The sequence below is a fragment of the Ammospiza nelsoni genome, chromosome 14 (assembly GCF_027579445.1).
Source record: "Ammospiza nelsoni isolate bAmmNel1 chromosome 14, bAmmNel1.pri, whole genome shotgun sequence".
Classification (NCBI taxonomy): Eukaryota; Metazoa; Chordata; class Aves; order Passeriformes; family Passerellidae; genus Ammospiza; species Ammospiza nelsoni.
The window spans coordinates 17,286,072-17,299,137 of record NC_080646.1 but is presented as its reverse complement, the minus strand read 5'-3'; the positions used below and the strand labels follow the sequence as shown (position 1 = coordinate 17,299,137).

Genomic DNA, 13,066 nt, shown 5'->3' with positions numbered 1-13,066 from the left:
GGAATAGAGAGTGAGAAGGGTGGAAAGGGAGAAGGAAAAACCTGATCGAGCCGAGAAACAGAGAGTGAGAAGGGTGGGAAGAACCGGGCAGGGGAGAGGGAAGGAAAAACCTCATCCAGCCTGGAAATAGAGAGTGAGAAGGGTGGGAAGAGCCGGGCAGGAAAGAGGAGAAGGAAAAAACCTGACTGAGCCGAGAAAAAGAGAGCGAGAAGAGTGGGAAAAGCCCAGGGGAAGGGGAGGAAAGCGGGGGCGAGGGCGAGGAGGGGATGCGCGGGAGGCAGCGGGCGGCAGCCGGGGGGAGCCGGGCACAGACAATGGGGCGCGGCCCCGCCGCCTCCACCTCCCGCCGGCGGGCGGGGCCGGGGCGCGCTGGCGCTGAGCCCCGCGCTGTGCCCTGCCAGGGGGACATGGCCCCGCTGCTGGCGCTGCTGCTGGCGGCCCTGCTGGGCTCGGGCCGGGCGTGCCCGGAGCCCTGCGCTTGCGTGGACAAGTACGCGCACCAGTTCGCCGACTGCGCCTACAAGGAGCTGCAGGCCGTGCCCGCGGGGCTGCCCTCCAACGTGACCACGCTAAGCCTGTCGGCCAACAAGATCAGCTCGCTGCCCCGCGGCGCCTTCGCCGAGGTGACCCAGGTGAGCTCGCTGTGGCTGGCGCACAACGAGATCGCCACCATCGAGCCCGGCGCGCTGGCCGTGCTGGCGCAGCTCAAGAACCTGGACATCAGCCACAACCAGATCGTGGAGTTCCCGTGGCGGGACCTGCGCAACCTGAGCGCGCTGCAGCTGCTCAAAATGAACAACAACCGCATGGCGCTGGTGCCTCCCGACGCCTTCCGCACGCTCAAGGACCTGCGCTCGCTGCGCATCAACAACAACCGCTTCGCCACGCTGGCCGAGGGCATCTTCGACTCGCTGGGCTCGCTGTCGCACCTGCAGATCTACAACAACCCCTTCGAGTGCTCCTGCGCGCTGCAGTGGCTGAAGCGCTGGATGGAGAGCACGCTCATCTCCATCCCCGAGAAGGACTCCATCGCCTGCGCGCTGCCCGAGCGCCTCCGCGGCGTGCCGCTGGCCAAGCTGCCCGAGCTGCGCTGCGCCGCGCCCGCCGTCACCATCGGCTCCTCGCCCGAGCTGGACGCGGCCGGGCTGCCCGACGGGCTCACGCTGAGCCTGCACTGCGCCGCCAGCGGCTCGCCGCCGCCCGAGCTGCGCTGGAAGATCCGCACGGCCGGCCAGAGCCTGGAGCTGGGCGGGAGCGGCGCGGAGAGCGCGGCCAAGGAGGAGCCGCGGCCCGAGCCCGAGCGCTTCGTGGCCTTCAAGAACGGCACCTTGGTGATCCCGCAGCTGAGCAAGCGCGAGGAGGGCACCTACACCTGCGTGGCCACCAACGAGGTGGGCAGCAACCACTCCTCGGTCAGCGTGGCGGTGGCGGGCCCGCAGAAATACCCGCCGGTGCCCGGTGCGGACCCGCTGGGCGGAAAGGGGCAGGCGGGCGACAAGAAACCCGGCACGGAGGCGGCCAAGAACAGCGTGCTGACCCCGGAGGAGAGGGGCAAAGCGCTGGGCCCCACCCGGCAGAGCCGGCCCGGCTCGGCGGCGGGGCCGGAGCCTGAGGGCCGGGGCCGGGTCCCCCTGGAGCCGCCGGGGCTGGAGAAGAAGTGCGGGGCCTCGGCGGGCGGCTCCAAGTACATCTCCAACCACGCCTTCAACCAGAGCGGCGACTTCAAGCGGCACAGCTTCGAGCTGGGCGTCATCGCCCTGGACGTGGCCGAGCGCGACGCCCGAGTGCAGCTGACGCCCACCCAGCCCGGCGGGGGCCACCTGGGCGTGCTGTACCTGTGCCAGCAGGGCCGCCAGGGCCACGCCCTGCTGCAGTGGTCGCAGATCGAGGCCGGCGTGAACTCGTACTGGTTCCAGGGCCTGAGCCCCGGCACCAACTACTCGGTGTGCCTGAGCTCGCCGGGCGAGGAGTGCCGCGTGCAGGTGGTGTTCACCACCAAGAAGGAGATCCCGTCGCTCATCATCATCGTGGTGGTCAGCATCTTCCTGCTGCTGCTGGCCACGCTGCCGCTGCTGGGCGCCACGTGGTGCCACCTGCTCGCCAAGCTGCAGGCCAAGCCCTACAAGCTCATCATGAAGGCGCAGAACCCCGACCAGATGGAGAAGCGCATGGCCGCCGACTTCGACCCCCGCGCCTCCTACCTGGAGTCCGAGAAGAACTTCGGTGTCGGCGAGGCCGAGGTCGAGGAGGAGGAGGAAGAGGAGGAGGAGGAGGCGGGGGATGAGGAAGGGGCGCGGTGGCGGCGCGGGAGGGAGGGGGAAGGCGCGGCCGAGCTGGAGCGGGAGGAGAGCGTGGCCGCCAGCTCCATGGCGGAGTCGCAGTCCAAGGGCGGCGCCGAGGAGTTCGAGGTGCGCTCCGAGTACAGCGACAAGCTGCCGCTGGGCGCCGAGGCCGTCACCATCTCCCCGGAGATCAACGGCAACTACCGGCAGCGGCCCCGCTGAGCCCCCCGAACCCCCTGTCCCCGCTCCCACCCCCCGCTCCGCCCGGGGAAAAACCTCCGGGAACGAGCGGAGCCATCCCCGCCTCTCCTCCCCCTCCTTCTCCTCCTCCCCTTCTTCTCCTTCTCGCCCGGTGCTCCCGGGATGAGCCTCCCACGATTTCGTTTCCATTTCGGGCACCGGCGGTGCTCGCTGCCGGCTCGGCGGCAGCAACGATTCCCTCTCCCCCCGCTCCCTCCGCCGTCCGCCAGCCCCGGGTTCGCTTTCCCCTCCGAGGAAAAAAACGAAAAAACCCCGAGAAAACGGGATAAACGAGAAAAGCCCGATAGCCTCAAATTCTCTTTGCTAGAATGGGTTCAGTCCCCGCCGCTCCTCGGTGCCCGGTGAGTCCCCTCTGCTCCCCGGTTCTCTCCTGTCGAGCCCGGAGCTGTCCCCGCCGCTCCCCGGTGTGTCCCGATTTTCCCCCGCGGTGCCGACATTCCCGGTCCCCGTCACTCCCGGGCGGTTTTCCCGCTTCCCGACGGATCCCGGGGCTCCTCGGTCCCCGCCACTCCCGGGCGATGCTCCCCGCGCCCCGCTGGGTGCCGGCATTCCCGGTCCCCGCCGCTCCCGGGCGGTTCTCTCCAGCCCCCGATGGATATTGGTGCTCTCCGGTCCCACCACTCCCGTTCCCGGTGGGTCCTGGTTCTCCCCAATCCCCGCCCTCCCATTCCCGGCAGCTGATTCCCGGTCCCCACCATTCCCATTCCCGGTGGGTCCCGGTGCTCCCCGGTCCCGCCATTCCCGGGAGCTGATTCCCGGTCCCCGCCACTCCCGTTCCCGGTGGGTCCTGGTTCTCCCCGGTCCCGCCATTCCCGGCAGCTGATTCCCGGTCCCCACCATTCCCGTTCCCGGTGGGTCCCGGTTCTCCCCAGTCCCCGCCCTCCCATTCCCGGGAGCTGATTCCCGGTCCCCGCCACTCTCGTTCCCGGTGGGTCTCGGTTCTCCCCGATCCTCGCCACTCCCGGGGGCTGATCCCCGGTCCCCGCCCTCCCATTCCCCGTGGGTCCCAGTTCTCCCCGGTCCCCACCATTCCCGTTCCCGGTGGGTCTCGGTGATCCTCGCTCCCACCACTCCCATTCCCGGTGGGTTCCGGTTCTCCCCGGTCCCCGCCCTTCCATTCCCGGTGGGTCCCGCTCTCCCCAATTCAGCACCGGGCTCGCCGGGACAGCTCCGCGCCCCGAGGCTCCGGGGGCTCCCCGATCCCCCATCTCCAATCCTCGATCCCCAATCCCCAATCCCCAATCCCCGGTCCCCAATCCCCGGTTCCCGGCCCCGTCCCCTCCCCTCGGTGTGTTTTGGGTAGAGTAGCCTTGTAGCCAAGTGTGTGAGCCGCAGACGCGCCCGGAGCCGCGGCCGATGTCGCCGCGGTGGCCGCCAACCAGCCCCGGTGCTGGCCCCGGTGCCGCGGAGAGCCGCGGGCGCCTTCTCTGCGCGCTTCTGTCCGTGACGAGTCAATAAAAGGGATTGAAAGTGGAGCCGCCTCCGTGCTTGGGGGGAAAAACCGGGATTTTGTCCCCAGGGCGGGGAGGGGAGAGCCAGGAGGTGGCACCGCCACGGCCGCCTCCTTTTATGTGTTTGACACGTTTTTTAATATCGTAAAAACAACAATTCATTTTTTTTCCGGCCATAAAATCGCGTTTGTGTGCGAACGGAATCGCCCAAATCCATTAAATCTTCCCTATAAATTCACCCCGGAGAGGAAAAAAAAAGGAATACCATTTTCCCCCGGTGAGCATCGGAATCCGCTGGAGCAAGGAAACATCCCACGGATGTGTTTTCCATCGTTTCATGGATCATTTTCTGTCGTTTTCCAGATCATTCTCTGTTATCTTAATCATAATTTATATCATTTTATATCATTTATATACGCTTTCAATTATTTTAGATATGTTTTTATCATTTTAGATATGATTTCTGTCATTTTAGATACCTTTTATTTATCATTTTATGTGTAGTGTATTTAATTTTTGATGGAATTTCTACAATTCCTATCTCTCTTTTTTTTTTTTTGTTAAAAATCACACCCCAAACCTCCCTTTTTTTGCCTTTTTTTCTCCCCAAACTCCTCTCCCTGATGGTGTCACCTTGATCCCCAAGTGCTCCCAGCACTCATCCCAAAATTCCCACTGGATTTCTGCTCCCAATCCCATCCCACCGATGAAATCCCCCCGGCAATCCAACATTCCTTTCTCCAGGGCAAAAATCCCTCAAATCCCTCCCGAATCCCCCCACAAATTCCCCCAAAATCCCCCAAATCCTGGGAGTCCAAGGCTGCTCCAGGTGTTCGGGTCTGCCTGGCAGAGCCTGGATATTCTCATCTTTGTTGACATTCTCATAATTGTTGCTATTTCCATAATTATTTGTGGATATTGCCACAATTGTTGCCATTCCCATAATTAATTATGGATACTCCCATAATTGTGGATATTTCCATAATGGTGAATATTTCCATAATTGTGAATACTTCCATAATTGCGAATATTCCCATAATTGTTGATATTCCCATAATTGAGCGTGGTGCTCGGGAGTCACGGCGGGAATGGAAAAGAACAATCATTCCAGCTGCCTTTAATTAGGGAACTGTGGATTCCTGGGAATCCGGGATGAGGCCGGGATTTGCTGCTCTCCAGGAGGCCACAAATAAATGGGGGTGGGGATTTGCATTTTCCTGGAAAAACTTCCTGCTGGGAGTGGTTAAAGCATCCATGGAGTACTCAGAATTCCCAAAAATCCTCTGGTTTTATCCCCATGGCTGGAATGAGCGGAGAATTCCAGCCCTGCAGAGGGAATTTCCCAGTTTGACCAGTTGGGAATGTCACAGTCTGACCAGTTAGGAATGTCCCAATTTAACCAGCTGGGAATTCTGAGTTTGACCAGTAGGGAATTCTTAGTTTGAGCAGTTGGAAATGTCCCAGTTTCACCAGTAGGGAATTTCCAGTTTGACCAGTCAAGAATTCCCAGTTTGAGCAGTTTGGGAATTCCCAGTTTGACCAGTTGGGAAAATGTCCCAGTTTAACCAGTCAGGAATTTCCAGTTTCACCAGTCGGGAATTCCCAGTTTGACCAGTAGGGAATTCTTAATTTGAGCAGTTGGGAATGTCCCAGTTTGACCAGTAGGGAATGTTGCAGTTTGACCAGTCAGGAATTCTTAGTTTGAGCAGTTGGAATGTTCCAGTTCCACCATTTGGGAATGTCCCAGTTTGACCAGTTGGAATGTCCCATTATGACCAGTAGGGAATTCCCAGTTTGACCAGTAGGGAATTCTTAGTTTGAGCAGTTGGAATGTTGCAGTTTCATCAGTTGGAATGTCCCAGTTTCACCAGCAGGGAATTCCCAGTTTGACCAGTCGGGAATTCCCAGTTTGACCAGTTTGGGGTGGACAGGAACCTTTCCCATTCCCTTGTGGGGTCTGGGGGATGAAATCCCCACAATCCAAATTTTCTGACCTTTTCTTGGGAATTCTCCACAAGGACACAAGGAGGTGGCACTGGGGACATCCCCTGGTGCCATCCCCTGGTGCCATTCCCCGTGCCATTCCTGAATTTAGGAGTTTTCTCCTCCCTCCTGACCCAGCTCTGGCCCCACAACCCCTCTGTGGGGTCACCCTGCCACCCTGTGTCCAAATCCCTGTCCCCAATCCCTGTCCCCAATCCCTGTCCCCAATCCCTGTCCCCAAACCCTGTCCACAAGCCTTGTCCCCAAACCCTGTCCCCACTCCCTGTCCCCAAACACTGTCCCCAAACCCTGTTCTCACCTCCTGTTCCCAAAGCCTGTCCCCAAAGCCTGACCTCAAACCTTATCCCCATCCCTGTCCCCAAACCCTCTCCCCACTCCCTGTCCCCAAAGCCTGTCCCCACCCCTGTCCCCAAGCCTGTCCCCACCCCTGTCCCCAAACCCTGTCCACAAGCCTTGTCCCCAAAGCCAGTCCCCACTCCCTGTCCCCAAATGCTGTCCCCAAACCCTGTCCTCACCCGCTGTCCCAAACTCTGTCCCCAACCCCTGTCCCCAAAGCCTGACCCCAAACCTTGTCCTCACCTCCTGTTACCAAAGCCTGACCCCAAACCCTGTCCCAAACCCTGTCCCCAAACTCTGTCCAAAAACCCTGTCCCCAAAGACTGACCCCAAACCTTGTCTTCATCACCTGTCCCCAAAGACTAACTCCAAAGCCTGACCCCAAACCCCATCCCCACCCCTGTCCCCAAACTCTGTCCCCAACCCCTGTCCCCAAAGCCTGTCCCCAAACACTGACCCCACTATCCCCAAACCCCGTCCCCAAACACTGTCCCCACCCTGTGTCCCCAAAGCCTGTCCAAAACCCCTCACCCCAAAGCCTGACCACAAACCTTGTCCTCACCTCCTGTCCCCAAAGACTGACCCCACTCCCTGTCCCCAAACCCTGTCCCCAAAGCCTGACCCCAAAACCTGTCCCCACCCTGTGTCCCCAAAGCCTGTCCAAAAATCCTGTCCCCAAAGCCTGACCCCAACCCTTGTCCTCACCACCTGTCCCCAAACCCTGACCCCAACCCTTGTCCTCACCACCTGTCCCCAAAGCTTGACCCCAAACCCTGTCCCCAAAGCCTGTCCCCAAAGCCTGTCCTCACCCTGTGTCCCCAAACGGGGTTTGGGGGGATTTTGGGGGTCAAGGGCTTGGAGAGGGATGAGATTCTGGGGGATTTTGGGGGGCAGAGGTGTGGGGTGATGGGGTTTTAGGAGATTTTGGGGGCAGGGATGGGGGTGATGGGGTTTGGGGGGATTTTGGGGGGCAGGGAATTGGGGTGACAGGTTATTTTGGGGTACAGGGAATTGGGCTAATGGGGTTTTAGAGGATTTGGGGGAGCAGGGAATTGGGGTGACAGGTTTTAGGAGATTTTGTGGGACAAGAAATTGGGCTGATGGGGTTTTAGGGGATTTTGGGAGCAGAGGTGTGGGAGGACGGGGGTTTGGAGAGATTTTGGGGTATAGGAAATTGGAGTAATGGGTTTTAGGTGATTTTGGGGTACAGGGAATGGATAATGGGTTTTCAGGGGATTTAGGGGGGCAGGCGTCTGGGGTGACAGGGTTTTACAGCATTTTGGGGGACAGGGATTTGGGATAATGGTTTTTCAGAGGATTTTGGGGCTCAGAGGTGTGTGCTAATGGGTTTTAGGGGATTTTGGGGGCAGGGAATTGGGGTCACTGTTTTTTGAGGGATTTTAGGCTCAGGGATGTGTGCTAATGGGTTTTAGGGGATTTTGGGGGGCAGGGAATCGGGGTGATGGTTTTTTAGGTGTTTTTGGGCTCAGAGGTGTGTGCTAATGGGTTTTAGGGGATTTTGGGGGCCAGGGATTTGGGGTCACTGTTTCTTAGGGAATTTTGGGCTCAGGGGTGTGTGCTAACGGGTTTTAGGGGATTTTGGGGGGCAGGGATTTGGGGTCAATGTTTTTTAGGGGTTTTTGGGCTCAGGGGTGTGTGCTAACGCGTTTTAGGGGACTTTGGCGGAGCCGAGGACGGGCCCCGCGGGTCGGTGCCATGGAAAACAATCCGGGCCCGGGGGACGGGGAGGGGACGGGCCGGGAGGAGCAGCAGGAGGAGGAGGAGGAGAAGCCGAGGAGGGCCCGGGAGCGGCGGGACCGAGTCCAGCGGAGCGGGGACACCGGGGCTCCACCGGCGGTGACGGGGCGGGGGCGCGGGCCCGGGGAGCGGGGCTGGAGCGGGGGAAAAGCGGGAAAAAATCGGGAACAAACTCCGGGAGAGGAGGGAAGGAAGGAGGCAGGGCGGTTATTCACGGCTCTGGAATGCGCCGGGAGGCGGCGGGGGAGTCCCGGGGGGCTCTGGAAAAGGGGTGGGATGACACCCGCAGCTCCAGGAGGGACAAAATCCCGGGATTGCCCTCCCAAATCCCCGGGAGATGGGGTCTGTCCCTCCCTGGGCACCCCAAAATGTCACCTGGATCTCCCTCAGAGCCAGCGGGGCGCCTTTGGCACCCCTTAGCTCCCGATGGGGTTTATTCCCGAGAAATTCCCGCCGGGAATGGCAGGGCTGGGAATGGAGGGCAGGGGAATTGGCCTGCGAGGCTCAGACAAAGGGGTCTGGCCGCCAGCTGCTGGGAATTCCAAGCGGGAACGAACCTCTGGAGCGCCCTGGAAAAGTCACCGAGAGGGGAATGAGGAGTTAAGTAGGGAAAAATTCCCTTCCCAAGAATTCCAGCTGCCGCAGGGACCCCACAGCCCTTGGCTGAGAGAAGGCGCCGGGTTTTTTCCATGACACGGTCTGCGAGCCCATTGGAAATCCCGAAAATTCCATGATTTATGGGAAGGCTGGTTGGGAAAGAGCTGCGGTGGCTCTGTTCCTCCTCAGCTCAGCGGGAGGAACCCGGAACCCCCCGGTTCTCGCTCCTCATCCCAAACAGCATTTCATCCCAAACCCAGAAAAGATTTTCCAGAGGGGGAAGGACGAGCTCAAGGGGGAGAGAGGCCGGGATTTAGGGAATCTCCCAAACCGCTTTTGCCAGCTGGAATAGTTCCCCATCCCGGCTGTTCGGCCGGGCTCATACCCTCTCTGTCCCCGGCAGGACGTGAGGATGAGGCCTCTGCTGGGCGTCCTGGCGCTGGTGACACTCCTGTCCCCAGGCCTGGCCTGTCCCACGCCATGCTCCTGCTCCACCAAGAAGAACGGGCGGCTGCTGGCCGAGTGTGCCTACCGCGAGCTGCGGGACGTCCCGCGGGGCCTGTCCCCGAATGTCACCATCCTCACGCTCTCCGCCAACCGCCTGGGCCGCCTGGGCCGCGCCTCGCTGGCCGAGGTGCCCGAGCTGCAGTCGCTGTGGCTGGGCTACAACCACATCTCCTCGGTGGAGCCTGGAACCTTCGCGGCCCTGCCGCACCTCAAGAACCTGGACCTGAGCCACAACCGGCTGGCGGATTTCCCCTGGCAGGACCTGCGCAACCTCAGCGCGCTGCAGATCCTCAAGCTCAGCAACAACCGGCTGGTCACCGTGCCCCAGGGCGCGCTGGCCGGGCTGCGGGAGCTGCGCTCGCTCTGGCTCAACGACAACGAGCTGGCCACGCTGGCCCGCGGCACCTTCGAGGGGCTGCCGGCGCTGGCGCAGCTGCAGCTCTTCCACAACCCCTTCAACTGCTCCTGCAAGCTCTTCTGGCTCAAGGAGTGGGCGCACGACACCTCGGTGGTGCTCTCCAGGGCCGGCTCCACGCTGTGTGCGGCACCGGCGAGGCTGCGGGGCCGGCCGGTCACCGACATCCCCGGCGCGCTCTGCGTGCCGCCCTCGGCCCAGCTCACCTACCTGTCCGGCCCGGCCGCGGCCGGACCCCGGGACGGGCTGACGCTGACCCTGCACTGCAGCGTGGCCGGCAGCCCGCCGCCGGAGATCCGCTGGCAGATCCGCACGGCCAAGCACCGCGTGGACATCCACGGGCCCACAGTGGCGCGGGACGGCGGCGCCAAGGCGGGCCGGCAGCGCTTCCTGGCCTTCAAGAACGGCACCATGGCCATCCCCGACTTCGGCAAGGAGGACGAGGGCACCTACACCTGCGTGGCGGTCAACGACGTGGGGACAAGGGACGTGTCCGTCAACGTGGCGCTGGCCGGCTCGGCCAACCCGGCCGAGGAGCTGCCCCGTGATGACCCCCAGGCCGGGCACCCCGGCGGGCACAGCTGCGTCAAGGGCGACGAGCTGGACCCGTCCAGCATGGGCGAGAAGTTGGTCATTGTCTACCGCGTGGCCGGCCAGGCCCGGAGCGGGGCGGGAGCCCGGGAATTCCGCCTGGGAATTCTGCTGCTGGCTCTGAGGCTGCTGCTCTGGTGAAGGGCGAGCGGCACCTCGGGATTCCCGATTTTTCTGTAGTTTTTCCTCTCGTAGTGCCTTTGCTGAGCTTCTGGCATCCGGGAGCGCTCCGGAGCCCAACGGGGCCACCACAGGGGTGGGTGGTCCAGCCCTTGCCGTTCCCGTTTATGGAGGAACTCAGGGAACGTGGGGAGGATCCAGCCCAGATCCAGCTGGGATCTGCCACCAAATCCCGGCTGTCCCCACTTCCCGCTTTTCTCCCTGCCCAGATCTGAGGTGACCACAGGAGGTGACAGTGGTGACAATCCCGCCCCAGAGCCACCACGACTGCCAACGGGGAGGGATCCAAGGATAAAATCCCTGGGAATGAGGTTCTGGGGGACACAGAAAGGACAGAGGATTGGTTGGACCCACAGCCTTAGACTGGGAAGAGATTCACCGGTTTTATCCCTGTAGGAGCATTCTGAGCACCTCCAAGGCCTTGGAATGCCGCAGGAATCCCAAAAACCCCCTGACCACCATCCCAAAAATCCGTCTGGGCTGAACCCACCAGGCTTGAGCCAAAGATTCCCAAAGTGTTCCCGGTGGGAATGGGGGAAGATTGGGAACAGCAGAGAAGCTGAGCTGCCTTGAAGCCATAAACAGTCCCCGAGTGCTCCAGAATTCCCGGCGGGACAAATATTCCTTCTCCAGGTGTCCCAGGAAACCCTTGGGGGATTTTGAGAATGTCCATGGCCCCCAGACTGGGAAACAGCACCAGAATTCCCAGTGGGATCTGGGCACACCCTGCAGCCCCCTGGCCTTGTAACGCCCTGTAGGGACAGCAATAAATGCCTTTAATTAATGCCTTTAATTAATGCCTTTAATTAAGAAATACCCATCATAAACACCTGTAATAAAGAAACAATTTTAATAAATACCTTGAATTAATAATTACTTTTTTATAAACACCTTGAATAAACTCCCTTTTTTATCTAAACCAGCTGGGCTTGGCTTGGTCTGTGCTTCCCAAAATCCCAAAACGGCGGCTCCGGGGCTCCCCCAGATTGTCCCCAACCCTCCTGTATCAGAGGACACTTCTGTCATTCCCAGCTATCCCAAATCCCTCCCAGTGCTTGAGAATCCCCAAATCCTTCCCAATTCTGGAGTATCCCAAGATCCCCTAAATTTCCCTGTTCCCCCCCATCCCAAACCTGGAAGGAGCCCCCAAAATCCTGGGATACCCCAAAATCCCCCCTTGCAGCTGCCCGGGAATGGAATTGACCCCAAAATCAGAGCCTGGAGCTCTCCAGCACCAACATTCCTTATCCAGAGGGATTTTAGGGAAAGGGCAGCCAAGGTCTCTGTGGGGAGCTCCTGGATTCCCACAATTTTTTCCCACTGTGGGATAAAAACCGTGACCCCAATGGAAGTTTTGGGTTCATTTCACAGCATTCGACTTTTAAACTCCGTTTTATCCCTGGGAATAGTGGGATCCAGGATTATTCCTGAAATTCAAGCTGGGATGAGAGGGGTGAGGATGCGGATTTGGAGTCTCCAGATGAGCCGGGAAGCAACAGGAAGGGGAAGAAATTCCCAAATCCCGCCCAGGGCGCTGCTGCTATCCCAAAACCAAACAAATTCCATGGATCTCCAGGGAGCCTTGGGTGGGGCTGTGGAAGCTGATCCCAAAATTCAGCCCCACCCATAGCACGGAGCTGCCACAGATATTAGGGCATTTTAAAATGGATTTTAGAGATTTTTGGGATTTTTAAAAGATATTTTGTAGATATTTAGGATTTTTAAAGGAATTTTTAAAGGGAATTTTAAAGGGATTTTCTCATGGGGTTTTAGGCTGCCTTTGGAGCTGCAGGGGTTGGGATGGGCTGGGAGGGAATCCTGGGAAAAGGGAGGAGATGCTCCAAGGAAATCCCAAAGCATGGGAATCACCCCCAGTGCCCCCAAACCGTCCTGAGGGTGCTGGAAACATTCCAGAGGGAGGGAATGGGGTCCCTGGGATCCTTCAGAGAGCAGCTCTGGCCACTTCCAAGGAAATCTCAGCATGATCTGACATCTCCATGCGGAGTGGGCTGAGAATTCCCAAGGGAATCTTGGAGAGTTTGGGATCCACTGGGGGCCTGCTCATTCCAGCTCAAAAAGTTGGGAATTCTCAGATTTAAGAGCAGGAAAAGGTGATCCAGCACCATCTCATTGCCATCCCTATGGGGTTTTATCTCCAAAATTCCCTGTTCCCATTCCCGCCCTTCCCAAAGCTTTGGGAATGTGAAGGGAGCAGTTTTCCCATAAAACCGCCCTAAAGTTGGATCACGGATCAGATCCTGACATTCCCAGCTGGAGCAGGTCCCTGAAATCTCTGCTGAGCGAGGTCATCCCAACCATTCCCTGGATTCGGGGCTGGGGTGGTCCCAAATCCTGCTGGACGGGCGAATATCCAAGGAAAACTGCACATCCCAGGAGTAGGAACGAGGTATCCATTTATTCTCCTTCCCCTGCACTTCCCAGTGAGGTTTTCCATGGATCCCAGCCCTGGAAAACCCTGGGATCGCCACAAAACCAGGAATGGAAGAGGGCGGGGAGCAGGGTGGGATTTGATCCTTCAAAAATCAGGGAAAAAAACGTTCCAGGAGTGGATATGGAGCCCAAATGGAGCCGGGATTGGGAAAGGAGAAGCCAGGAATGGGAATTTTCTCCCTCGTGGAGTTCCGGGGTAATTCCTGGTGGTTGAGAATTCCTTTGGCTAGCTG

At 59.5% G+C, this 13,066-nt stretch overlaps 2 protein-coding genes across 2 annotated transcripts; both read left to right on the top strand.

Moving 5' to 3' along the window:
- Positions 1–407: 407 nt before the first annotated feature.
- Positions 408–3,835, top strand: LOC132079572 (immunoglobulin superfamily containing leucine-rich repeat protein 2-like). The gene has a single exon (XM_059482274.1). The coding sequence runs from the start codon at positions 408–410 to the stop codon at positions 2,502–2,504; it is 2,097 nt and encodes a 698-aa protein (XP_059338257.1). The 3' UTR covers positions 2,505–3,835.
- Positions 3,836–8,100: 4,265 nt separating this feature from the next.
- On the top strand, positions 8,101–11,301 carry ISLR (immunoglobulin superfamily containing leucine rich repeat). The gene is made up of 2 exons (XM_059482523.1): positions 8,101–8,191; positions 9,093–11,301. The coding sequence occupies exon 2, from the start codon at positions 9,102–9,104 to the stop codon at positions 10,341–10,343; it is 1,242 nt and encodes a 413-aa protein (XP_059338506.1). The 5' UTR covers positions 8,101–8,191; positions 9,093–9,101; the 3' UTR covers positions 10,344–11,301.
- Positions 11,302–13,066: the final 1,765 nt, after the last annotated feature.

Bases quoted from the DNA above. Each gene is read 5' to 3' on its own strand.
- LOC132079572 (XM_059482274.1), top strand. From the start codon at position 408: ATGGCCCCGCTGCTGGCGCTGCTGCTGGCGGCCCTGCTGGGCTCGGGC.
- ISLR (XM_059482523.1), top strand. From the start codon at position 9,102: ATGAGGCCTCTGCTGGGCGTCCTGGCGCTGGTGACACTCCTGTCCCCA.